At 34.3% G+C, this 25,964-nt stretch overlaps 1 protein-coding gene across 3 annotated transcripts in view; it reads left to right on the forward strand.

The window, feature by feature from the left end:
• LOC110038025 (pyridoxal kinase) overlaps window positions 1–25,964 on the forward strand; it is a 135,240-nt gene that overhangs the window by 17,400 nt on the left and 91,876 nt on the right. The window contains exons 2-5 of one of the 3 annotated variants that reach the window (XM_020742782.1): window positions 1,020–1,126; window positions 6,075–6,168; window positions 6,538–6,642; window positions 23,035–23,118. In XM_020742782.1, coding sequence (XP_020598441.1) covers window positions 1,020–1,126; window positions 6,075–6,168; window positions 6,538–6,642; window positions 23,035–23,118 — 390 coding nt within the window. The remainder of the gene's footprint in view (window positions 1–1,019; window positions 1,127–6,074; window positions 6,169–6,537; window positions 6,643–23,034; window positions 23,119–25,964) is intronic. The other 2 variants (XM_020742781.1, XM_020742783.1) reach the window with 2 other exon arrangements.

Consider the following 25,964-nt stretch of genomic DNA (forward strand, 5'->3'; position numbering starts at 1 on the left):
CGCCTTAGATCATCATATATATATATATATATATATGGATGCCACTTAAAATATTTTGAAATGTATTATTGTCAGTCATTTAATCAGCTTTATTTTTACCACTTTGAATCTTCTGTCATGGTTTTTTGGTATGAATTTTGGGTTCCCACTGTGATAACTATTTCAACTATAAAGTTGGTATTATATATTAAATTAACACTTTAAAGCAACTCATGGATTTGCAAAAAAAAAAAAATGAAAGAATGAAATTGAAATCCTCTACATTTTTGCCATTTTGATAAATTCTATCACTTTAATTTGCATGATGTAGAATAATATAAAGGTTGTGTTTTGCATTGTGAATGCCATTAATGTCAAAATAATCGTTGGTACATAAAGGGCAAAAAATTATTTATATATTTTTTTCATTTAATTAGTGCATGCAATCTTTCTCAATCGCTCAATCTCTCACTCATATATTTGAGGTCTTAATTTCCTTTAAAAAAAAAAGAGGAAACATATTCTCCTTAGCTGATAAATACTTTCCTTTTTCTAGCAAAGGGTTAAATTACTGCATTAAAAATGCAAATCCTAGGAAAATGCTTTAAACTTGAAAAGCTTTGGTTTTTCCAATCGTATTTTCAACTCATGGATTCCACTTTCCTAAAAAGTTTTGGTTCTTCCGACGCTAGTTTCACCCTAAATATTATTCAAAATTAGTTTTAATAGGTCTTATTTGTTTTATACCATTATCTACTTTGTGGATTTTAAATAGCTGTATTAGTTTTTATGATGACTTTTATCAAAAAGTTTTAAAGGATTGAAATATTTTTTTTAAATGGTTTTGTAGAAAATAAAGAAGAAAAATATAATATGAAAATTTTTTGGAATATTTTTTGGTTGTATGCATAATATGGGGATATGGAAATTAAAAATATTTAAACATGCAACTAAGGATGGAAATGGTGATTCATCGTTCAGCTTTATACTTTTTAGAGATTGCTCCTATTCATTGAAGCTCTAAGATTTATTCCCCTCAGGTGTTGTCAGGTTCAAGAATTGCAATTTGTCATCAGCCCCAATTCTCTCCATAACTCTTCCTTCTAAGACAGGTCGTGTTCTTAGCATCCAGTCTCATACTGTTCAGGTACCTTCTATTTTGACTGATTCTTGTTCTTTTATTTTTAATAACATTCTTGATATCATTTATGTGTTTTTTACAGTTTTTTGAGGTTTTAGTTGCAAAATGCTACTTTTATATAGAAGTATTATGCTATAACCATATTCTTGTAGGGCCATTAAAGTGAATGACATGATGTTTATTCTAATTCTTTGAACTAATGGGTGGGCAAGGAGATTAGGGGAGGAGCCCTTCCATTTTGTGGTTTTATGATTTGATTTGTGAGCTATATAAAATGAACACCATGAACATTATCGAAGGAGGAAAGATATATACATGAGATTTCAGTTCTTTTCTTGTCCATGCATTTTATTTGGAAGTACTCATTAAATCAAAAATTATGGGCAGAGAATCTAACCTTTTATAATATATTTGGCTAAATGTTCATAAGGAGAGCATGCTTTCGGAATTAATCAAAATAATTGACTAAAGAAGCCGCTTGGAGTTATGAATGAGGCATGCCTTCAATCCTTATTTTAGTTTATTTTTTATTTGAAGCAGTAAGATGTGATGCTAAACTAATTTTATACTTGACATGAAATAATATTTGAATGCAGTTAAGAATTTTACCTATTGTTTACGTACTTTGCTGTAGAATTCTTTTCTCTACACGGTATCTTGAGTTTCGAAAGGAAAGAAAAAAGCACTATTGATTTATAGATGATTGTTAAGGGGGGCAGGTTGACTAGTGTTTTATCTCTTATGGTCCACATACCATAGAGGATGATTGAATGAAGGTCACCATGGTGTAATGTTTATTTTTGTATTCAATTGTTTTTAATTTGATTTCCACATTTCACCATATTTATTCTATATGTTTATGCTGTCCCCATTATTTTAGGCGGTCGACGGTTGCCTGGAACTTCTATGGACCACCAATGGACTGTCAATCCATCCATTAGCCTTCCAACTCATTTTGCAAGTGAAAATACTGATCGAAACCAACCTTGAAAAGTTTTTCCACTTAATGTTCTAACATCCTTACAAATTTTAATTTCTGACCAATCTTAAGCTGTTCAAGTTTTGTTCTTCTCAATGTAAATATAATTTAACTCTAACTAGCTTTTAACAATTTGAACAAATGAGAGAATCCACTCATTGAACAAAAGATAGAATCCACTAGACTGAACACCTGAAGAGGTGTTTATAACTGAAGCAACTCAAATTGATTCAAGTGATCTAGTTTAACAATGTGGTTCAAAAATCTTCAACAACCCAAAGTAAGGCAACACTCCTCTTTTTTAGCTGGTACTGCTAAAGATTCTGGCTTCTATCTGTTGTTCAAAGCTTTAACATTGTAGAACACTACTGTTAATCTAAGGTTTGTTTGTGATATGTGAGAATAAGTATTTGATTTTCAGTTGGGACTTGCAATTAGAAGTTTAATTTCTTTGTCATGTGGAAAATTTTATACTGTGCTTTTGCCCTTCATTACAAGCATAAACTATTACTCTTGCTAGCCATACCTTTTACTTAGCTGGAAGTACATTTCTACTTGTTATAGTTATTGTTTTGACTTTATGAGGATATATGTTGCTATTCCAAACTTTTGACCGAATCTATATTTTCTAACCGTGCTGCATTTTCCTGAAATTCTCTAGAAATTGCCGTTAGTCTAGAAATTTATTGAAATTCATTTGCCTTTTTTTTTTGTTTTAGTATGATGCAAGCAGCTTTTTACATGTTCCAATGTATTGAGCGGATAGCTTATTTTATGAGATAAATTATAGTTCCAGATTTAAACTGTTTATACCTTTGCTTGTAGGTCGATTGTTGTATCTTGCATTTAATATTTCAACTTGTTATCACGTTGTGAATAATTAAATTTATATTTTGCTTTACCATTATTGGTAGATCTCTTAAGGAACATTCAAACATAATCTCCCTGAGAATGAACCATGGATATGTTTTTGGAAATTAGCCACAGAATTGATTTTTTCAAAAGACACCTTTATCTTTCTAAGATGCATACCTGATTTACACAACCCTATCACTATTAAATTAGAAAAACTTGGATAAATCCCGTTAATTGGTACCAGATGTAATAACTAATTTTGTGAAATAATGTAAAATTTTTTAGTAAATTTAAAATATACTTAAATTTCAATTCCTCAAATTTTATCCAAATCAATTTTATAAAATTCTACACGTCAAATCGATCAATTCAATATATAACACTATATGTAAATTATTAATCGATTGAGAAATATAAAAGTTGGAAGTTATAAGTTTAATTATATTAATTAATCCCAATTATTCCTTAATCTCCCATATCTTACCATTCCCAACCGACTTCCGCCCGATATTTAACATTGGTTTCGGTCGAAAGATTGGCATCTTTACAAATCCTTTAACTTTCTTCTCCCCTCTCCTGTATCCCCTTGCTACCGGCTTCAACACTTGGTCACGGTTATAGGCACAATTTTGCATTGTAGGAGAATCATGATTTGCAGCAGGTGAGCGCAAAAATTCTTTCAGTGAGTGTGAAACTTCTTTCTCGATTTGCCTGCCAAGAGCCGCAGTTATTTGTTCAGACCTCAGGGACAAAATCAGTGAGTACGAATCCTTTTTTCAATCTATTTGAGATATTTTTTCCTTCATGTTTTCATTGTGAGATTTGCCATGAATCGTGCATCTTTTTTGTTTTCGGTCGCCGTAGCGGAGACGAGGTTGCGTCGAAAGTGACAAAATTTACTTGTGAACTTTCATAAGGGTATTAAGCGAGAAATCAACGAAGATACGAAGTGACTTTAGTGATAAGAAAAAGAGTGGAAGAATAAGCAGTTTCGGTGAAGGTTGGGTTATGCCGTGAAGCCTGTTTGAGGTACATTTTGGTAAATTAATCACTTATGAGCCAAAATATTATAAAATCCTAAGATATTTATGAATTTCAAGCTGTTTACGGGAGGTTTGTCGAATTTAGTCGTGGGGCGGCTCCATAAATTCAGGTAAATTAATTCTATGTTAACTTAAGAAGAATAATTTGATTAACGAAAATTGCCTGAATCTTAAAGTTTGCGTTTGTTCTATAATTTACTATGATCAACATAAATGTTATCGCGACGTCCAACTTATTACTGAAGATTGAGAATCTAACGTGGCAACTGAGGTGAGTGATTACATTTCTAAATTTTAGTAATCTTCTTTATTTCAAAATGTATATTTGACTCCATGAATGTTTTTGGTTAGATTCTTTATATTGTTAGACAGAAAAAATATACATGATAAACACGATAGGAAAAGATGTGCATCTTATGAAAGATATGCATGTTATGATAGATATGCTTGAGATGAGTGATACAAATGACGTGAAAGATATGCATGCTATAAGAGATGAATGATATGAGAGATATGCATGATATAAGAAATATGTGTGATGATTAGTTGCATGAAAAGGTAAGTATGCATGTTAGTATATGAATGAAGACGTCTTAGAAGAATGCATGTTTTGAAGAATGATATAATTTATATATGAATACTTGTATGCTTGTATGTGCATGTTAAGAGGAGCTTACACCCTAATGGTATAGTTAGGGACGCCAGTGTACCCGCCCGTATAGAGGTTTTTCTACCGCTCTAGATAGTTGTGATGGTATATTACTAATCGTTGTGCCAACAGGATAATGTCGGCCAGGAGCGAGTAGACAGAGTTTACCACCCCAGACAATTGTGATGTTTAGTTTACTAACCGCTCTGCTGGAGATAATATCAGTCATTGGTGTGTTAGATTTTGTTGACTGTGATATTCAAATAGACAGATGTGTAAGTAAAAAGTATAAAGTAAAAGTAAAGTTAAATGCATATAAAATATTTGGATATTTTTATTGAGTAAATGTTATTAAGACATGCATTGATATATTATAGGATTTTTTATAGAAATATGAAAGACTAGCATAGAAAAAGATTTCTTTTGGAGATATAAAATGCCAGCATGCAAATTGATTCATTCTCCTTGGATTACTATATTTTAGAAGTGTGCTTACTCTGAATTATCTTTAGATAAATCATTATGTTGCTTTAGTATTTTTTTGGAAGTTTTGAGCTTCTGAATAAGATGAGTAAAAGAGGAGCTAATGTGTACAAGAGATGAGAACATCAGCCGAAAATGTACAAATTTCTACTTGTTAATTAAATTGCTTTCTTTAACGACTCTTTTATGAATTTTTGAGTATTAGACTGTCAGTGATAGAAATAAAAAAAATAGAGAAATATTTCCATCGTTTGACTGCCCGTCCCCATCTTGATTGTTTTCAAGCCTTGGGCAGGGTCGTGACACCATCTGTTTTGTCGTCGGAGTAGAAATTATCTTAAATCCTTATTTTAGTGAGAAATATATTAACTATTGTTAGACGCCTTAGATCATCATGTTAGATATCCTAGGACATATGATAACCTTCTTTATGCTTATGCTGCTGATGATGACTTTCTAATCAAATTAGTAACAGCTTCAGTTCTTTCTAAATTCATTCCTGTTGGCTAAGTTCTAGTTTTAGTTTATGCTACATTCAACTCAAAGCTCTTATTTGCATTTTGTGGAGAAAATTGGATACTGTTGATTAAGAGAATTTGGAGCTTAAAGAATTTGGGTTACAATTTCTAAAGTTGGAGCAAAGATTGTCATGATAGAAATATTGTTGAATTGAAGTGTTGTTGAAATTGCCTTAAGTAAATGTCTGCATGCTGGCTACATGATGATCTTTGTTTTGGTTATATTTTTCATATGGGCTTGTTTTGTTATTTTTCTGCAAAAGATGCCTTTATTATCCCTAAATATGGATGCGCGCTTTTTAGTTCTTACTTCAATTTTGTTGGTACCAAACCATCCAGATGAGGCAGTTTGAGATTTTATATAAAAACCAGTTAGTTCTACATAAGCTCTCTTTTTTATTAATGAGTGGATCATGTTTTTTCCTAGGGATATGTTGGCAATAAATCTGCTGTTTTTCCTCTTCAACTTCTTGGCTACGATGTTGATCCAATAAACTCCGTGCAGTTTTCTAATCATACAGGCAAGCTGTTTAGTGTTATCTATAAGACTTACTGGAGTCAGAAGGTAGATTTACATACATACTACCTTAAGTATTTACTCATAAAAACCTAAGCTTTGATATTTATGTAACATTTTTGTGTCTCAATAACTTCACTATATATATATATATATTGAAAGGATAGTATTAGTAATATTTTGATGTGATTTAAATAATTTTGTGTTTTATAAGTCAATATCAAAGTTTAGTTGTTTGACATGTCAATACATAAGAACTATATGGTATTTATGTAAATCCACAACGTCTCTGTCAAAAGAAAAAAAAAAAAAGGAACAATGAAAAAGAAAAACGACCATTCAATTCTTATATGACAATATCTTAAGTGTACAGGATATCCTACATTTAAAGGGCAAGTTCTAGATGGCCAACATCTTTGGGATCTTATTGAGGGCCTTGCTGCAAACAATTTGTTATATTACACACATTTATTGACAGGTAAAATTCTCTGTTATTCTAAATTTTAAGGATGCTTTTGGTGCTACATAACTTCGAATTTGTGTTTTTACCACATTAGTTATAATAGTTATTATGAATTGTTTTTTTTTGTTTGTTTGGTGGCAAAACACTTTAGAATATTTGCATCTAGAAAATATTGTTGGGTTTTATGTAATGATATTCGTGTATGGAGACAAGTGAGAAAGAGTCAAACCATCCTATTCCATTTTAGGAACTATTTTCCAGTGTTCTTTGCCAGATTGCTCCTCTCCCTTTTTTGGAGTAGTTCAAGAAACCACTGAAGTTTGATATATTTATATGCAGACTTTTCAGGCATTAGGATTCATCGAATGAGAAAAAAAATTATGGAGAAGCCAGGCCATAAAAATAGGAAATCTCGACGATAGTGTTGTTAAATGCATTAAGCACTTGACAGGCTATATGACTTCGTGATGCTTAAGGCACTAAATGCCACCTTCAAACTTTGCCCAAAGAAAAGCGGTGTTAAAAATCAGTTATTTCATTTAATAATTTTTTTCTACTTATGAAAAATATGTTTGAATTGTTATTTAAAATTATGAATTTTTAAATTTTGCTGCATTCCAAGTTCCATTATCTTGTTATTAGGTTACCCTGAACAAAGTACATTAACAACTTATTTAAATAACTGAAAGAGTTAAATCACATATAAGTTCATAGCATGCGCTGTCTAATGATTTTTTAATTTACACTATTATTTATTCCATCATTATCTACATTCAGCTTCTCTTCATCATCAGTTTTGCTCTAATATGTCTTCAAACTAATCCTCTTTGTTCTCAATATTTATTATTATAATTTGAAAGGATAAAGTGTCAAAATAGTTCCCTGACTTTTTACATGGGTCTGTTTTAGTCTCAAAGTTTATAAAGTGTCAAATTAGTCCACAGATTCTTTTACTTGATGCTCTAATAGTCCTCAATGGGGATAATGCCAACCCTAATTTAAAGAGTCTAGGGACTAATTTGGACTTTTATAGACTCCGGGACTACACTGCCCCCATTTAAACACTATACTCATTTTGAAGGGTTTTTACTTTCATTTGATCTGACTTTCTTTTTAGTAAGCATTCTTATTTCTCCTAGGCTTGATGTATCACAACTTGCCTACTAGGTCTGGAGGATCTTTATGACATTGATATGGTTAGTAGAAAAAATTATAGTTAATCATATGTTAATGACCTTTGATAAACATTTGTCAACCATTTTGATGATCAGAGCGTCTAAATTCAATAACAACTAGCAATTTATCGACTAAAACATGTATGAAATGTAATATTAATCCAACAAGTGTCCACAAATTATTACTGCATTTTTGGTACTAGAATTCATCTCTCTAATCATGGCAATGATTCATTTGACATCTTATAATTTATGGGCAATTTTCTTTTATAAACATTGCGATTGAGGACTTAAGCAGCCATCCGGGATTGTAGCCATTGGTTTACTTTTGCTATCATGATACTTGTGGCATTTTTATTCTTTGAGCTTGCTAGATCACTGGACCTACTGTTTCATGAGATTTTGGGGGTGTTACTTGTAATATTCCTATTTCATTGGAATTTTATCATAGTTGATCCACATGCAGACCTTTTTAAATTGTGTAATTTTGAAATTTTTGGTTTTGATCAAATGTAACATATTAGGATAGGAATGTTACAAAGAAATTCCATGATTGTTGTTGATACTGAATTATCTCATGCTCGGGTGTAGTGTTAAGTAAACAAGGGTTTTCACATTATGGGCGATTACGGGCAAAATAGTAAGTTCATAAAACTAATATTAATATAGGATTCGTAAATTAATGGAATTTATAGATATTATGGTTCATAGAAAGATAAATATCTTATATATCAAGAAATTAAATGGGTTGTAAAAAAGAGTAAGAAGATTGATATCTTAGATTTTAAACTTTGGTATTCAAGCAGGATTCACACTACAACTGGTGTAGGTGTAGTTAAAGATAAGTGTTTGAAATATAATGGTGTAAAAATTAATAGATTTGAAGATAAAATTATAACCCTAAAAATTGTTGTTGATATTATGATTTTTAATGTTATAAGTGATTGCGCTTTTCAAGTTTGGTTTAGATATAAGTTCAAAAGAAAAATTTTGGAATGACCTAGAAGAATTAATAAAACTGATACCTCTAGAAGAAAAAAAATTTATTGGAGGAGATTTAATTGACATGTTGGTAGAGTGGTAGAAGATTTTAGAAATATTCATTGTGGCTATGATGTTGGAGTAATTAATGAAGAAGGTACCATTATATTAGATTTTGCTATTGTTAATATTTTACTTAAGAAAATAGATGTGCATATTTTTACTTGTAAGAATGAATCTAATAAAACACATCGATTATTTTATTATGAACAAAAGAGATTGTCAAGAATGTAAAGATTGTAAGGTCATTTCAAGTGAAAATTTTAATACTCAGCATCGATTATTAGTTCTGAATTTTAAGATGAGTTCGAAGATAAAAATTTTAATGAAACATTGTCATAGAAATAGATCGGGCCACCGAAAAGACAATTATTTTTATGAGTAGACTTCAAGGTTTTAAGATTTGGGGTCTTCATGAAGAGGCTAGTTTTATGTGGGATAAAGTAAGAAACAATATTAAACAAGTGACAAAAGTTGTATTCAGAGAATCAAAATGAAAAAAAAAATATATAAATAAAACTTGTTGGCAGTGGGATAATAATGTGCAAAAAAAAGATAAAATATAAGAAGTTATACTATAAAAACTTGTTTAAATGTAAAAACATAGAAAATCAAGAAAAATATAGGGTGGCCCATAAGTAGTCTATGAAAACTGTTTGTGATGCTAAAAATTCTGCTTTTAATGATTTTTATAATATATTAGATATTAATGAGAGTGAAATATATATGTATAAACTAGTCAAACAAAGAGAAAAGATAAATAAAGATTTAATTCAAGTAAAGTGTATTAAAGATTAAAATCAAAAAGTATTTTTCTTAGAGGAAGATTTTCAACATTGGTGGGTGAGATATTTTGTTAAAATTTATAATGAAATTTTTGAAAATACGGTCGATCATAGAAATCATAATATCGTTAATAATAATAAATTATTTTAATCGTCACATTAGTAAAAAGGAAAATAAAGAAGCTTTAAAGAAAACAAATGGTGTAAAATCAGTAAGACATGTTGATATCTCAATAGAAGTGTGAAAATATTTAAGGTATTTGAAAATTTCTTGGCTCACTATAATTTTTAATATTATTTTAAAAACTATAAAGATGCATGAGGAGTGGAGGAAGATTATTTTGGTCCTCATTCTTAAGAATAAAGGGGATGCACAAGAGTGTGCAAATTATAGAGAAATTAAGTTAATGCGTCATGCATTATAATTATTGGAGAGTGTAATTGAGCATAGGTTAAGACATGGTATAAAGATTTTTCATAATCAATTTGGATTTATGCCAGGCAAATCTACTATGGAAGTTATATATTTATTGAGAAGTTTGATGGAGAAGTACAAAAAGAGTAAGAAGGATGTACATATGATTTTTTTTTTAATTTAGAAAAGCTTACGATAAGATTATAAGAGAAGTTCTTTGGATAGTTTTAGAAAAGAAATGTTTTGTTATGACTTATGTTAAAATTATTAAAAATATGTATACTAAAGATGTTACTTGTGTTCGAACAGGAGGATTGAGGAAGTATTTTTATATTTCAGTTGGATTACATCAGGGATCGGCTTTAAGCCTATATCTTTTTGCTTTAGTTATGGATGCACTTATTGGACATTCATAAGAGAATGTACATTGGTGTATGCTTTTCACTGATGATATCCTTCTTGTGGATAAGACTAGAGAAGGAGATCAGGATAAACTTGAATTACAGAGTTCTACATTAGAGTCTAAAGGTTTTCGTTTGAGTTGATCTAAAACAGAATAAATGAAATATAATTTTAGTAGTAGATCTAGTGACAAAGTTGTAATAGTGGATGATCAAATCATTAAAAGGAGTGAACATTTTAGATCTCGGGTCTATCATTCAAAGTGATGGTGATATAGATGGGGATGTTATGAGTAGAATTCAAGTTGGAAAGTTGAAGTCAAGGAAGGCATCAAGCCTAATGTGTGATAGAAAAGTACTGCTCAGACTTAAGAAAAATTTTATAAGACGGTGGTACAACCTGCAATACTTGATGGCACAGAAGGTTGGCCTATAAAAGAAAAGCGTATAACTAAATTAAATGTTGCTGATATGAGAATACTTGGGTGGATGAGTGTCCTAACTTTTACGGACAAAATACAAAACAATTATATCCGTGAAAGGGCTGGTGTAGGTAGACAAGATTAAAGAGAGTTGTCTTAGATGTTTTGGTCACATTAAACATCGACTATCTGATAATCCGGTTAGGAGAGTGGATGTTTTAAATTGAACTAATATTAAGAATGGTAGAGGTATACCTAAAAAGACTTGAGTATGTTGCATAAAAAATGATCGTAATTTATTAGAGTTATATGAAAAAATGACACTCAATAGAGCACAATGGAAAAAAAGAATTCATGTAGCCGGCCCCACTTAGTGGGATAAGGCTTGTTGTTTTTGTTGATCGAAGGTAACAGGTTTTATGGCTAATTTTATTTTTTTTTACTATAGATATTGGATAAAATTGAAGTTAAACTCGATGGTTTTTTGGATTCAGTTTGGGTTGATCTTTTGCAAACATAATTTACTAATCAAGGAATGGTAATCTTTAATTAGATGTTCTAATGTGTGTATCTTATAAATTTTAAATGACCAATTTTTATTTCTAATTTTCAATCTTGCATTTGCAAGTTGTTCAATTTTTTTAAGTGCAATGCAAGTGTGACTTCTTAATTTTGGGAGAAATTATCTCATTGAGACCTAGTTTTCTTACTTCGATAATTTCTTTTGTATAGTTTTTGATCTAATTTCTTCTACATAATTTGCTATTGATTTACTATTGCTCTGAATTTCTTTCAAGGTTGACGTAACTCGGAATTTATTAGTTGTTATGAAATTATTTTTCGTGTGAATAGTATGCTATTTAAATTTCTTGTTGATTTGTTTGGATTCATTCAGTCCTTACATATTTACATTATCATTTGGTTTCTAATTCTCAAATTTACAATTTGCATTAAAAGAAAGCAAGTTATTGGTTTATTTACTGTTTGTGACATTGAATCCTAGTTTTCTTGCATGATTTATCTATATTTCATCATTCTGGTTGTTGTAGAAAACCCTAACCCTAAGTCATTCAACATCAAATTGGTATTAGAACATATAGTCTAGTCACTATATTAATTAGAAGTAATAATTAATTGAGTTAATAAAAGCTATTAAAAAATTTTATTCGAACAAATTAAGTATTTTTTTAAGTTCAAATCAAATACAACATAACTATTGTGAGGTTCAAAATTACATTCCTATTTTTGATGGGAGGTATGATCTTAAAATAATGGGTCAATGTTTTAATAGATTTTCTTGAAAAACATAATTTATATTTTTTTTCGAAGTGTTTGATCTGTCAAATCAATACTTGTTGGGCAGATTCAATCATTTTGGTGAAACTTTGATGCTAGCTTTTCATTGTATGATTTGGAATATAGTCTGAATGAATAATACTATCATTTTGTAATTTTAGCTATCAAATTGCATGAAAAATTGAAGGATTGTAAACAATATTGATATGCTGTATTTTATGCAAGGTTTCATGGTTTTGTAGCTCATCATTTTTTCTTTTATGTTTCTATTATTTGTTTCACTTGAAGTCTTAATCTAGTAATTACGATAAACTAAACCAGAATGGCATTTGCTTAAGCATGGATATGTACCTATTAACAATTAGTATGCACTAACATGCATCAAGAGAATATGATGAGATTCAATATTAGATATTGCATATTTAATTGTAGATTATATCCTATTAATTGTTTTTTACTTAAACTCTGTAAAAAATGTCCTAAATTCATTATAAAAAGGTAATCATATACACATGAATTAAATTTTGCTAACAATATTATTATATTGCTCAATGGGAAGAATTTTTATTCATTCATACCAACCAGTTGATATACTTGTAGGAAATTTTAGGCCTTAACCTATGAATTATTTGCTCTCCGTTTTAGAAATTGAATATCTTACCTTAATTACTAGGTTCTTCTTGGGATGGATTTTTTTGCACCAATCAGCTGGGAATGTCGATCTGTCATACACAATCTAATAAAAAAATTAAATTTCTTACTTGAAATAAGTCTTATTTTTAACAATACAATTATAGCTCAAATAATCCTAAAATGGTATTTTTACCAGAAAATACTATTGGAGGATTTACATGCATACAACTCAATTCTTATGTATGACATATATAACACCTAAGATTTAATTTTTATATGTCACCTTACCTATAACATGAAAAGGTATAAGATTTGAATTTCAAAATTTAAAATAGTAGTATTTTTGATGTGATATGAAATTTTGGGTGATATAATTGTAAAGAGCAAAGTTTAGGTGTTAGATATATAAATACATAAGTAGCATTGGGTGGTATGTATGTAAATGCCCCAATACTTTTTCTCATTTAATCTTTAAAGACTAACTACTTTAAACCATCAGATTTATCTTGCAAATTCCTAGCTTTACTCTTTCCCCTTCCTTCTTCTCTCTATGTTCTTTTCTATCCGAGAGCTACCTGCTTTTTGCTTCTCAAAATCAAGCCCTCCACCCAATGTTTTGCCTTTGGCTCTCGGTACGAGAAGGTGTGCGAGAACAATCATATAATGGATGGTGCTTTAAGCTATATAGGAATGCATATAAATAATTAAATAAAGAAATAATTTTTATAAGGATTATTTCTCTTAAATCATCCAAATTATCCACAAAACAACATACTGTTGCATGCCGGTTATATTGACCAATGACCATTGCTATGGATCATTAGTTTATTTGTACTATAATTTATCTAAGCTTTTGAAATTTAATTTTATTAGCTAAAATAATTTATAATTTTTAATATATATCGAGCTCGAGCTGCTCCGCTAGGGTTGCGCCCAACGGCGATCCCCTGGCTTGATTTTTCGGCTTTACCATCGTGCTCGAAGACGAAGCTCTCGCACTCGACGATGAATTCTGGGTTCGTCAATCTCTCCTGCGATCGTCGACTCCTACGCCATTGCCACGTCTCGCTGCGTTGTGCTGCGACTGACTGTCTCGTCTTCGTTGTCTCGTTGCTTCTGCGTGGTCGTCGAGCCGCGAGCTATGTCAGGTCGTCTCGTTGTGGTTCCTCTCGCTCTCATTCGCTGAAACTATTCCGCGACCTGCCTCGTTGAGCTGCGACTGTTCTGCGGCTTAGACAATTGCAGTTCTTCGCCCCGACCTTTCGGCTCGCTATTTTTGCCGCTGCCCAACTTTGGCAGGGCTTCTCTTGCTGTGATGGAGTTTTCTTCGTCTACGGTTGAACCTGACAAAGTCTCCTTTGCTCACGTGGTGGGTAACTCTCAGAGGGAGACCGCGGTTGTCTTCCCCTAAAGTTATAAGGAGCAACGGGAAGGTGATTGCCCCTTTATCAAGATTGCAAGCAGGAAAAGTCAGAAACAACACTTTTTTTCTCTCAGCTAGAAATTTCATCCCTTACTGATAAATTCAAATTTACTTTTATTGGAAAATTTCAGTTGGGACACCCACCTGTGGATGTTATCAGGAAAAATTTTGATGATCTTAAATTAGCAAGAAAGTGGAAAGTAGGGCTCATAGATGAGGGACATGTATTAATTCAACTAACCGTGTCTGAAGACTACACTGAGATATTTTCCAAAAATATCTCAACATTGCTGGTAAACCAATGAAGCTACTTAAGTTAAGTGTACTTAAGTGGTCTCCTGATTTTGACCTCAAACACGAATCTCTTACTGTACCGGCATGGTTTAGTCTACCTAATCTCAAGCTGCACTTTTTTCATCATCAGATTCTTTACTCTATTGGTGCCATACTTGGGGACCCTTTGAAGCTAGATCTACCCACTTTTAACCTAATCAGACCTTCTGTTGCCAGTATACTTGTTGAAAGAGATATTATTTTACCTGATGTTACTGAAGTCTGGTTGGGCACAACTCACAGTGGATATTGACAATAAATTATTATGGAGCATAGACCTCCTTATTGTTCTCATTGTATGATGTTTGGGCACAACCTTTATAAATGCTACAAGCTTCACCCTAATTTGAAATCTAAAGATCAAGTGAATGAGAATGGATCTGACCCCACTTTTTTGGAAATATCTGTTCCATCTGAAGAGAAAACTACCACAGAACAGGTTATGATGTCTGATTTAATCGCCCATGTGGATCCTACCTCTGAAAATACTATTTCTGCTACACTTTCAAACCCTCCTCAGTTGCAGGAAGGCATTAGGTGAAGAGAAGGCATTTCATGCTTCACACACACTTGAACCTACAGTCGTTGCAACAGTTGACAATCCTTCTTCTGGTGCTCATCAGCTTTTATCTGCCCGACGTTTTGTTTACCAACACGATGATCAGATGAGCCTGTCTTCTGAGGAGCAATGACAGGTCTATTCAAGGAGGAAGAGATTGGAGGCAAACTTCAGCTTGAGAACCTAATGGATGATACTTTGGCTACTTCGAAAAATGGCTCGGCACTCAACAATTTGTTATCTGGATCTCGCCCTAAAACTAGAGGCAGAGGCAGGGCTAAACTGGCTCGTCCCTAGCTACTTCTTTTCTGCGTTTTTGGTATCTTTCCTTTTTTTTGGGTTTCCCTGTTTCTTTTCTCTTTTGGGGTGTTTGTGTGTGTTGTATCGTATGGGTATGGTGCCTCTATTAGGCCCTCTCATACAACATTTATGTATCTTTCCTATTTTAATAGATTTATCCCTTGGGCTTTTAAAAAAAAATAAAAATAAAAAATAAATAAATATATATATATATATATATACTTCTATGTATCCAAATGATTGAAATGACACATAGAACTTTATAAAAATAGTTTTAATGACTTTTAGGATGTGTGTAATATAAGTTATCATTTAGAAGCAAATTGTAGTGTTATCTTTTTGTCAATTTTAGATATTTTGTTTTATCTATTTTTTTTCTATTTCTTACATTTTTTTTAATAGCTTAATTAGGTCTTTTAATTTTACTCCCTAGTTCTACACTATTTTTATTAACTTATCTCCTTGAACCATGCTATTACTATTTGATGTACATGTCCTGATCACTTAAGACTATTTTTACTCACCTTATCTTCAATGGATATCACATAAATATTTTTATTACCACAATCATTGTTAATTTTCATATACTAGTTTTGCTACATCTATGTGACATTCTTATTGCTACTTCACTCGACTTACATATCAATGAATTTTTAAAACTTAACAATTAGATCCATGTAATACTATGAACTTAATTAGGTTTTATAAAAATTACTTTTGAGCCTTCATGATAATATCTTATCAATATAAGCTCTTGATTGCTTTAATGTTGCAATTTGCTCCAGTTAGTGGTTTTGTCACTCTCCTTCACTTCATTATCCCAATGCATGCACATCTGGGGTGATGCGGGAGCTATTGGGGGACCCCCCTCTCGTTATGACTTAAAGCTGGAGTACCGCGGGCGCCTATTCATGTGAACAACACAGAGCTAAACCGAGCGGCCCATTTTCGATCCCTTTCCAATTTTTAGCGAGTTTCGTCTTTTCCTTTCATCTTTTGTAGTCCATTCATATATATGCTATGTAATAGGGTTTAGAGTGGAGATTTTCCTGTGTTCTGTTAAGGACAACCGTCAATGTCTATTCTTCTTCCTTCGAAGGCTGTATCCAAGAGATTGGGTGGTGCTCCAGCTGTATCTCTTTCCCGAGGTGATTTTTATCTTACCTATCCCCTTCCACATCTTTCCCCACAATGCTCCCGACCATCTTTTATTGCTGCCGCTCCAAACAACAATCATTTTTTATTTTTTCACTGCAATCTTCCCATTCTAACCGTTGCTCGCTGTTACTACCCCGGATAGCTTCCCTTTGCTGTCCTGCAGTACCCCACTTTGCCCATTTGTTGCCGTCATCTGGAAAACAACAAACTTGCTGTTTTCTTGCTATCCCTTGGTCGTTACATCCCATCCCACTGCGCTTTGCTGCTCTGTTTGCCACTCTGCTTTGATGCCCTTGGTGTCCAAGCCCCCCGCTTCGCTGCCAACGCAAGTCAAACCCCTTGTTTTGCCGTCTCAACCACCTATAAGTTTTTTCAGCCATCTACCTCCGTTTCCCAACCACCTTGTCGACTTCCACCACCTTGGATCGAGCTTATGTGTGAGTTTGTGTCGTGTTTGTTGCAATTTCTCTTTTAAGTGTGTTTGATTGTAACCGTCTATTTGCTTTCAATAATAATATTTACTTTTTCTTTTATGGTTTGGGTTAATTTTGGTATCTATTTTTATCCTCGGGTTTCTAGCATCCGCCATACTAAAACTTATTTCCACCTAAAATTTCTCTTTCTCACCCTACATCACCCATACACATCTCCTTCCACTTACCCACCCAAAGCATAAACCATGATGCCAAGGAGATAATCACCGGAAGCCTAATCGAGTGAAAAGGACATGATGTCGTTTATGAGAAATTCCCAAAGAGGTGTCCAAAAGATTTATAGGGAGGATATGCGGTGGGAAATCCATCATGTACAACAAAGGCTTTTCAACCTTAGAGAGGGAGCAATCCAGATTGGTCACCTGTAGCCACAACTGTTACTTGCTAGATCAAAGGAATTGCGTGATCTCTTCCACTGTATGGATTTCAAGGATGTACCTCTATCTTGAAGATATGACTTGAAATTTTGAGAAGTTAGAATTTTGAAGTAAAGATAGATTTGTCATATTTCAGTGGTAACTTGGATTCGGACGACTTCATCGAGTGGCTTTGGGCCTTGTATTGTGTCTTTGAGTGTCAGGATATCCCACCATACAGAATAGTGAAACAAGCTGCTGGTAAACTAAAAAAGAGTATATTATTTCGGTGGCAAAATCTAAAGTAACTGAATCAACATGGGGAAAAACCGCTATCACTACCTAGTCTGAGATGAAATGAGAGATGCGACACCATTACCAACTAATTCACGATAGACTACATGTACATATTTTAACTTCAAAAATGGACAGGCTACATCACCAGAGGACTACGACATCTCACAGGCAGGTTTCAACCCAAGGATCTTATAGCTGAAGTACATCCACGGGAACACTCAAGCCAACCCCACCTAAGGAGATTGATTCAGAGTAGAGAACAGGTGGAGTGTACTAGTATTCCTTACTCTCTCTTAGCCAGAAAGTGTTCAAAGTGTCACAGATTTGGACATATTGAAGCATATTGCACAAACTAAGGGAATAATGTAATTCACTGGGCAGGGAGCTATTGAAGAAAGGGGCAATGATACAATAGATGCTGAATTAGGTGATGATACCAAGGAGGGCCATATCCCAATTGATGAGGGAGAAAAGCTTCAAGTTGAGGCCATGATGGAGACTCCGTTATAATTTACATTTGTGTCCAAGATGGTCCTAAGTCCCAGTAATCGACATCACACACCCGACAACCCCAGATAAGAGAAATTCACACTTTTCAAATAGATTGACTCCTTCCTGAGTTGCCCCTGCCGAGGGAGGTCCAACTCGTCAGAGATAATGCTCCTTTGTGCCACTTTCGGAAGGTTATATGGAGTCAGTTGAGTGTTAAAACTTTTTTATCAGTGTACCTCCCAACAGATGATCAACAGGATGATTAAATCACAAGTTTGGAAGTTGTCGTAGGAGCTTGGTGGGAATGAAAATTTTTCAATGTGATCTAAGTCCTTCCAAAGGAAAAATGCCTCTTCTGAGTGGTTGCTACAAAGAGTTATTCATCCTGCCATAGAGTTCTTTCCCAAGTTGAATCCTCCTTGTTTGTTTACAAGATACATCTAGTAGAGTATGAGTGGAAGAGGCAAGTTACGAAACTAGTGGCTCGAGAATTACTTTGAGAGAATCTACAATTAAATGCAGCTAAAACTCAAGTTGTGCCAAAAGAAAATAAATATTTATTTTATCAAGATGTGCTTTGGAATGATAAAGCCGATAGGAGTGACTTAGCGGTAAGTTACATAGCTCCACCACTTTCAACATGACCAACTTGACTACTATGAGGAGATAGAATCTTCGACAGAAAATTAAAATTTCTCCAACCCCGATAGACTGACATAAGAGCTATCAGGACCCCCCTCCGGCAACTTTAGCTACAATACCAAGGGTGCCAGTTCCCGCGAATGATGCAGAGCCAAATCAAGCGGCTCGTTTTCAATTCATTTCCAATTTTTAGCGAGTTGACATTTGTTTTTTCCCCTTCGAGGGTTGTATCTAGGGGTTTGGGTGGTGCTCCAATTGTATCTCTTTCCCGAGGTGGTTATTATCTTCCCTATCATTTTTCTCATCTTCACTCATGGCGCTCCCGACCATCCTTTTTCGTTGCAGCCACTTCGAGCAACACTCTTTTGCTATTATGCACTGCAGTCTTCCCATTCCAACCCTTCTTGTTCGTTGTCACCTCATCAGGCAACCACCCTTTACTATCCTGTAGTCTCCTGCTTTGGCCATTCGCTGCCGTCATCTAGAAAACATTGAACCTGCTGTTTTCTTGCTGTTTTGGCCTGTCCCACCCCTCCTCGCTGCTTAGTTTGCCACCCCACTTGCTGCCCTCATTGTCCAAGCCCTTCACTTTGCTGCTAACACAATTCTTGTCCCTTCTTTTGCTATCCCTACCACCTACGAGCTTTTTCAACTTCCTACCTCCGCTCCTCAACCACTTAGCCGACCTCCACCACCTATGGATCAAACCCTAGTGTAAGTATGATTCGTGTTTGTTGTAATTTCTCGTTCAAATGTGTTTGATTGTAACCACATATTTGCTTTTCCTATTGTTGTTTTGGTTAACTACAATATCATTTAGTATCAGAACTAGCTTGTTCCTAGTTTTATTATAAAGTTTTGAGCATCCTTTGAACCCAAATCTATCTCCATCTATAATTTCCCTCTCTCCTTACATCACCCTTACAGACCTTCCACTTACTCACACTCAAAACTTAGCCATGCCACCAACGAGATAATCGCCTGAAGCTTGATTGAGGGGAAAGGACACGATGCTGTTTATGTTTACAAAGAAGTGTCCGGGGAATTTCTAGGGAGGATTGTAGTGGGAAATTTGCCAACTATAACAGAGGCTTCCCACCTTAGAGAGGAGGCAGTCTAGATGGGTCATCCATAGCCACAATGATGTATTAGATTGAAGGAATTGAGTGAATTTCCTCCACCATACAGATTCTAAGGTCTTACGCCTACCTTGAAGATATAACTTAAAATATTTTAGAAGTCAGAATTTTGAAGTAAATTTTGATTTGTCATATTTTGATGGCCACATGGATCCAGATGTGTTCATCGGGTCACTTTGGGCCTTGGAATGTGCCTTTGAGTGTCAGGATGTTCCACCAAATTGAATGGTGAAACCAACCACTAGCAAATTAAAGAAGAGTGCATTATTTTGTGGTAAAATCTGAAGTAACTACGTCAATATGAGGGAAAAGACAAGATCACTTCCTGGTCCGAGTTGAAATGAGAGATGCAACGCCATTACATACTAATTCACTATAGATCGGATGTTGAGACTAACTTCAAAAATGGAGAGACCGCATCATTAGACGACCATCACATCTCATAGACAAAGTTCAGCTCTAGAATCTATTTGCCAGAGTAAGCCCAAATGAGCACCCAAGATGACTGATTTAAAGTAGAGTATAGGTGGAGCGAACCGGTTTTTCTAAATCTGTCATTGCTAGAAAGTGTTTCAAGTACTATCTATGGATTTAGGCGTATTGAAGCAGATTACACAACCAAGAGAATAAGATAATTCACTGAGCAGGGAGCTGTTGAGGAAGGGTAGTACACAGTAGACATTGAAGAAGGTGATGATTAAAAGGGGGCCATTTCCCAATTGATAAGGGAGAAAAGCTTCAAGTTGAGGCCATGAAGGAAAGTCAAATAGAATTTACATTGGTAGTCCAAGACGGTCATAAGGCCTAGGAACCAATATTAGACACTCAACAACCCTAGATAAGAGAAATTCACACGTTTCAAATGGATAGACTCTTTTTTGAGTTGCACCTGTTGAGGAGGTCCAACATGCGATGCTCTTTTTTGCCACTTCTAGAAGACTATCGTTTTCGTGTTAAAATTTATTTAACTATGTACCTCTAGACAGATGATCAGGAGCGATGCATGAACTACAAATTTGGAAGTTGTCGTAGGAGTTTGGTGGGGAAAAAAATTCTTCAATGGGATTCAAGCACTGCTAGAGAAAAAGGGGCCTTTCCTGAGTGGTTGTTAGTGAGAGTTGCTCACCTTACCATAGAGTTCGTCCTAAAGTTGAGTCCTCCTTACATATTTGTTTATCACATCCAGTTGAGTACAAGGAGTGGGAGAAACAAATTAATGAACTAGTTGCTTGAGAATTACTTTGGGAGAATCTGCAATTATATGCAGCTACAACTTAGGGTTATCGGAAGTTGAATATTCATTCTATCAGGATGTGCTTTTGAATGATAATGCCGACAGGAGTGGCTTATCGGAAGTTACATAGCTCCACCACTTTCATTATGACCGACCTGAGTACTATGAGGATTCAGAAGCATCGATAGATGAGGTCAAAGCTCCCCAACCTCGAGAGACGGACATGAGAACTATTGGAACCCCCCATTCTATGAGTTATGTTGAAGTATTGTTGGCGCCGGTTCACGTGAATGACACAGAGTTGAACTGGGCGGTTTGTTTTAGATTCATTTCCAATTTTTAGTGAGTTTTTTCATTTCTTTTCATTCTTTTCTAGTCCTTTCCTATATATGTGTTGCATCAAGGTTTAGAGGAGAGTTTTACAAGTTTTTTGTTTAGGACAATCACCAACGTCTGTTTCTCCCTTCAACGGCTATATTCAAGGGATTGAGTGGTGCTCCAACTATATTTCTCTCCCGAGATGGTGTTTATCTTTCTTATCTCCTTCCACATCTCTTCCCATGACGCTCTCGACCATGCTCTATCGCCGCAGCACAAACTCTTATTTGCTATTTTTCACCGCAGTCTTCCTATTCCAGCTCTTCTTACTCGCTGTCACTGCCCGGGACAGCCGCCCTTTGCTGTCTTGTAGTCCCCCGCTTCACCGCTTTGCTGCCGTTATCTAAAAAAGCAACATACCTGGTGTTTTCTTGCTGTCCCCTGGCCATTCTAGCCTGACCCGCCACGCCTCGCTTGCCACCCACTTGCTGCCCTCTCTATCCCAGCCCTCCGATTCACTGCCAACGCAATTCCAGCCTCTCTTTTTGCTGTCCCAACTACATACAAGCCTTTTTAGTCACTCATGGATCAAGCTATAGTGTGAGTTTGTGTAAAGATGGACCTAAAAGTGACCAATGGTTCTTAAATATTATTTAATATATAATTGTAAGATATTTGAAGCTATGAGCATCCTTTAGTTAAGAGTAATTGAGACTATCAGATTAAATCTTACTTAAGAGTACATTACTCTATGCGCTAATTTCCATAGTGAGTCTTCTTACTTTGTCTAGTTATCTTGTGGCTTCTTCATATACCTTATTCGTCCGCTTTTTGTCTTTTTTTCTGTTAGAGTAATTTCTACCTTAGTTTCTTGTTCTTGTAGTCAAGTTAAATTTTTTTAGTGATCTTGTTGCTATTATGGCTTTAGTATGAAGTTGGTTATTCTTAGATATAAATGGTTCCATGTATATTAAGAAGATCAAACTTTTCTATCAACTGCAAATTCTGCAATGGTTCCATTGATGTTAAGCACATCAACCGTTCCTCTCAACTGCAAATTCTTCATCTCATTAAGTATTTTGGGTAAAGCTTTTCATTTTACCTTTTCTGAAAGACTTGCTCGTTTATGATTAGTTGCTCAGAATATTCACTAAAATTGAACTAGTTTTTCCCTCCATTGATTGCTCAAAATCCTTCTTTTTTGCTTCAAAATTTTCCTAAAAACTGAAGGTTACTAAACATCCTTTGTTATGAAAGTGGCTTCTGTATTCAGAGGATTGCCCTACTATTATTTTCTAAGCAAACCTTATTTGAAAACTATTTCTTCTTGCCATTAAACAAAAAACTTACATAGTAATTTCTCACTTTCCATGAAAGTTCAACACTCTAATGGAAACTTTTTCCCTAGGGCATGAGACACAAAAATGTATCGTTAGTTGATTAACTATGGTATTCTTGATAAGACAGGCTTCATTTAATATGTCATTAATGCAGGTTACATTGGTTCTGTTTCTTTTCTAAAGACAGTGTTGGGAGTTGTGGAAAAACTTCGTTTGATAAATCCTGAACTTCTATATGGTAAGTGGTTTTTATATTCATCAACATTTATTCCTTGAAAAATAATCATATCCGCTTCATGATTTCTTGAATTCTTCTGATTCCAACGTTTATGAAAGGCTGGAAAGTACATATGGTGTAAAATATGTCGCTGCCACCTTATGCTTACACACATGCTTTGTGAATATTAGTCACCATAGTGGACACCAGGAAGTGTGAGATTCTGTCCAGCTGATGGTGTTAGGTTAATAAAGCTGCTGCTAGTATTCAAGTTTTTTTTAAGAATAATTATGCTTTAATATGAAATGGTTCTGATTCAGATCTAGGTTTTATGTTTATTGTACTTGTGTGCTTTTCATTTGAATGGTCATAGATGCAAATATTTATTAGAATATAGAATCAGTATCATATCCCTCTTGTTACGAACGGAATCATGTATGAATTGAATATTTTGCAAATAATGCGCCAAACAAATGCAAATGCATAACGAATTGAAAAAATGCTTTTTTACTATTAAAGCAATATGAAACAATCAGTACTTTGATGAGAAGATTTTTATCATGGGGGTGGGCTGCACTGCTTATTATGAAGTTTGTCAAATTGCTTTGCAGCTACGTGAGATTCCGTTTCTGCAAGGGAGAAACATTCCTATTTAACAATTATCCCCCTAATGTTGTTTGGTGATGCTATTGGTCACCTAGTATTCCTGAATTAATTATTAGGCTAATGGATTCCCTGAAATCATAATAGTATTTAAGTGGATCTTATTTAGGGCAATGTATCGGCTGACTCTTCTATAGCTATTTATAGGGATATGAATGTAGATGTTAATAGTTGTAGCTGTCATCATTGTTTTATCACGATTAGCTTTAGCCCAAATATTTGAGTTTGGCTTTATAATTTGATCGATTTGGTCTTTACAAAAGTTGATACAGGAAATGGACTGCAGATATATGGACTCGTATCAATTTGGCCTGCCTGAAAGAAACAAGGGCTTCTGTATAGCAACTCAAATTAATTAATCCAAAGGGAATTCTACCATGATATGCTACATGGAAGATCAATAGAGGAGCTTGATCAAATTCCATCAACGAGAAAATTAGACCCTGTGAGGCTATAAAATCTGATTCTAGAAGCTAGCAATGGTTCTTGAGATCTCTACTTGTTTTAATGTACACCTCAGAGTGGCTTTAAATGCTAAGTTATTGCAATGCTTGATAAATTATATCGACATTGAAGGCAGTTTTATCGTGGATAACAAAAGTACAGTTTGCAAAGAAGCTGCGGAAGGATCTAGTGGAAGGTTTTTGAAAGAAAATAATAGTTTTTCTCCTCTAATTTTGACCCGTGCATCACTCTTTGTTTGCAAGATGTACAGGGAACTGCTTGAATTTGACCTACTTTTATTTCTAGAATGGATGAAGAAGCTGAAAAAAGAGTGGTGGTAATGATGGTAATTGATGAAATTTCGAAGTTCCGTTAAATATGCAAACTAGCTCATCTTTGATGAAAAAACATTGGAAATAAGCATTGAGAGTTGAGATGGTACAATGAACGTAGTGAATGGTAAACTGCACCGTGCCTGTTAGAGAATGATGTTCAGAAAGCACTCTTCACCATATGTACTAAATATATAATATACAACTGAAGCAAGATGCTGTAACTGTTGCTTTAGATTCCAAAGGAATGTCATCACAGTGAGGAACCTAAGTTTAGGATGTCATCATTGATCATTTGAATCCTTTGGGATGGATTAATGTGTCCATGAAATCAGACACAAGTGGAGGTGAATTGGGGGAATAAATTTTTTTGTAGAAATGCCTAACAAACTGATAAATTGAATTAGTTCCATCACACAGATAGTGTGAAGTCCTACAAAAATTGTGTGAGTGAGATTGCAAAATATGAGATTAAAAATGCAAACTATTAATAGAGATGCATACATGTATAATGGCTGAGTTGCTTATTGGCCTTCATATGTGCTTAGTATTGCAATTCGATCAAGCACAATGAAAATGGTGGACAACAAATACAAACTTGTATAAATGGGTTTTGGATCCCCCCGACCATGATCAAAATAATCTAATTGTCACACGATTCATTGAATGAACTCTATTGATGTATCTAGATAATTGAAAATGGCAAGAAAACGACCTCTTGCATTGCCAAATAGCTACTCAACGAACACGATGGACTACATATGTGATGTTGTGCCCCCGCCTTATGTTTCATGAAATGGACTGTCATTATGCGTGCGTTTGGAATGTTGAAACTCTTTAGGTCGGACACTCATATTGCCTATCCATCACACGAAAGCAGCAACAACAACAATAACAACAACAACAAAGCCTTAATCCCACTACGTGGGGTCAGCTCATGAATCCTTTTTCTCCATTGCGTCCTATTTAGTGTCATATTTTCATTTAGTTCTAGTAAATTACATTTTTAATACAATAAGCCCAAGTTTTCCTAGGTCTACCTCTGCCTTTCTTAACACTAGTCGAATTTGAAACATCTACTCTCCTAATCGGATCATCTAATGGTCGACGTTTAATATGACCAAACCATCTAAGACGACTTTCTCTAATTTTGTCTGTCACAAGAGCTACACCAACCCTATCACGAATATATTCATTCCGCATTTTGTCTCTAAGAGTAAAGCCACTCATCCACCTAATCATTCTCATCCCGGCAACACTTAACTTATTATTATGCTTCGCTTTTAAAGGCCAACCTTCAGCGCCATAGAGCATTGCAGGTCTCACCACCATCTTATAAAATTTTCCTTTCAGTCTTAGCGGTACTTTTCTATCACACAAAAGGCCCGAAGCATTCCTCCACTTCAACCAACCAACTTGAATTCTACT

This window comes from Phalaenopsis equestris, unplaced genomic scaffold (assembly GCF_001263595.1).
Source record: "Phalaenopsis equestris unplaced genomic scaffold, ASM126359v1 Scaffold229296, whole genome shotgun sequence".
In the NCBI taxonomy this organism is placed as follows: Eukaryota; Viridiplantae; Streptophyta; class Magnoliopsida; order Asparagales; family Orchidaceae; genus Phalaenopsis; species Phalaenopsis equestris.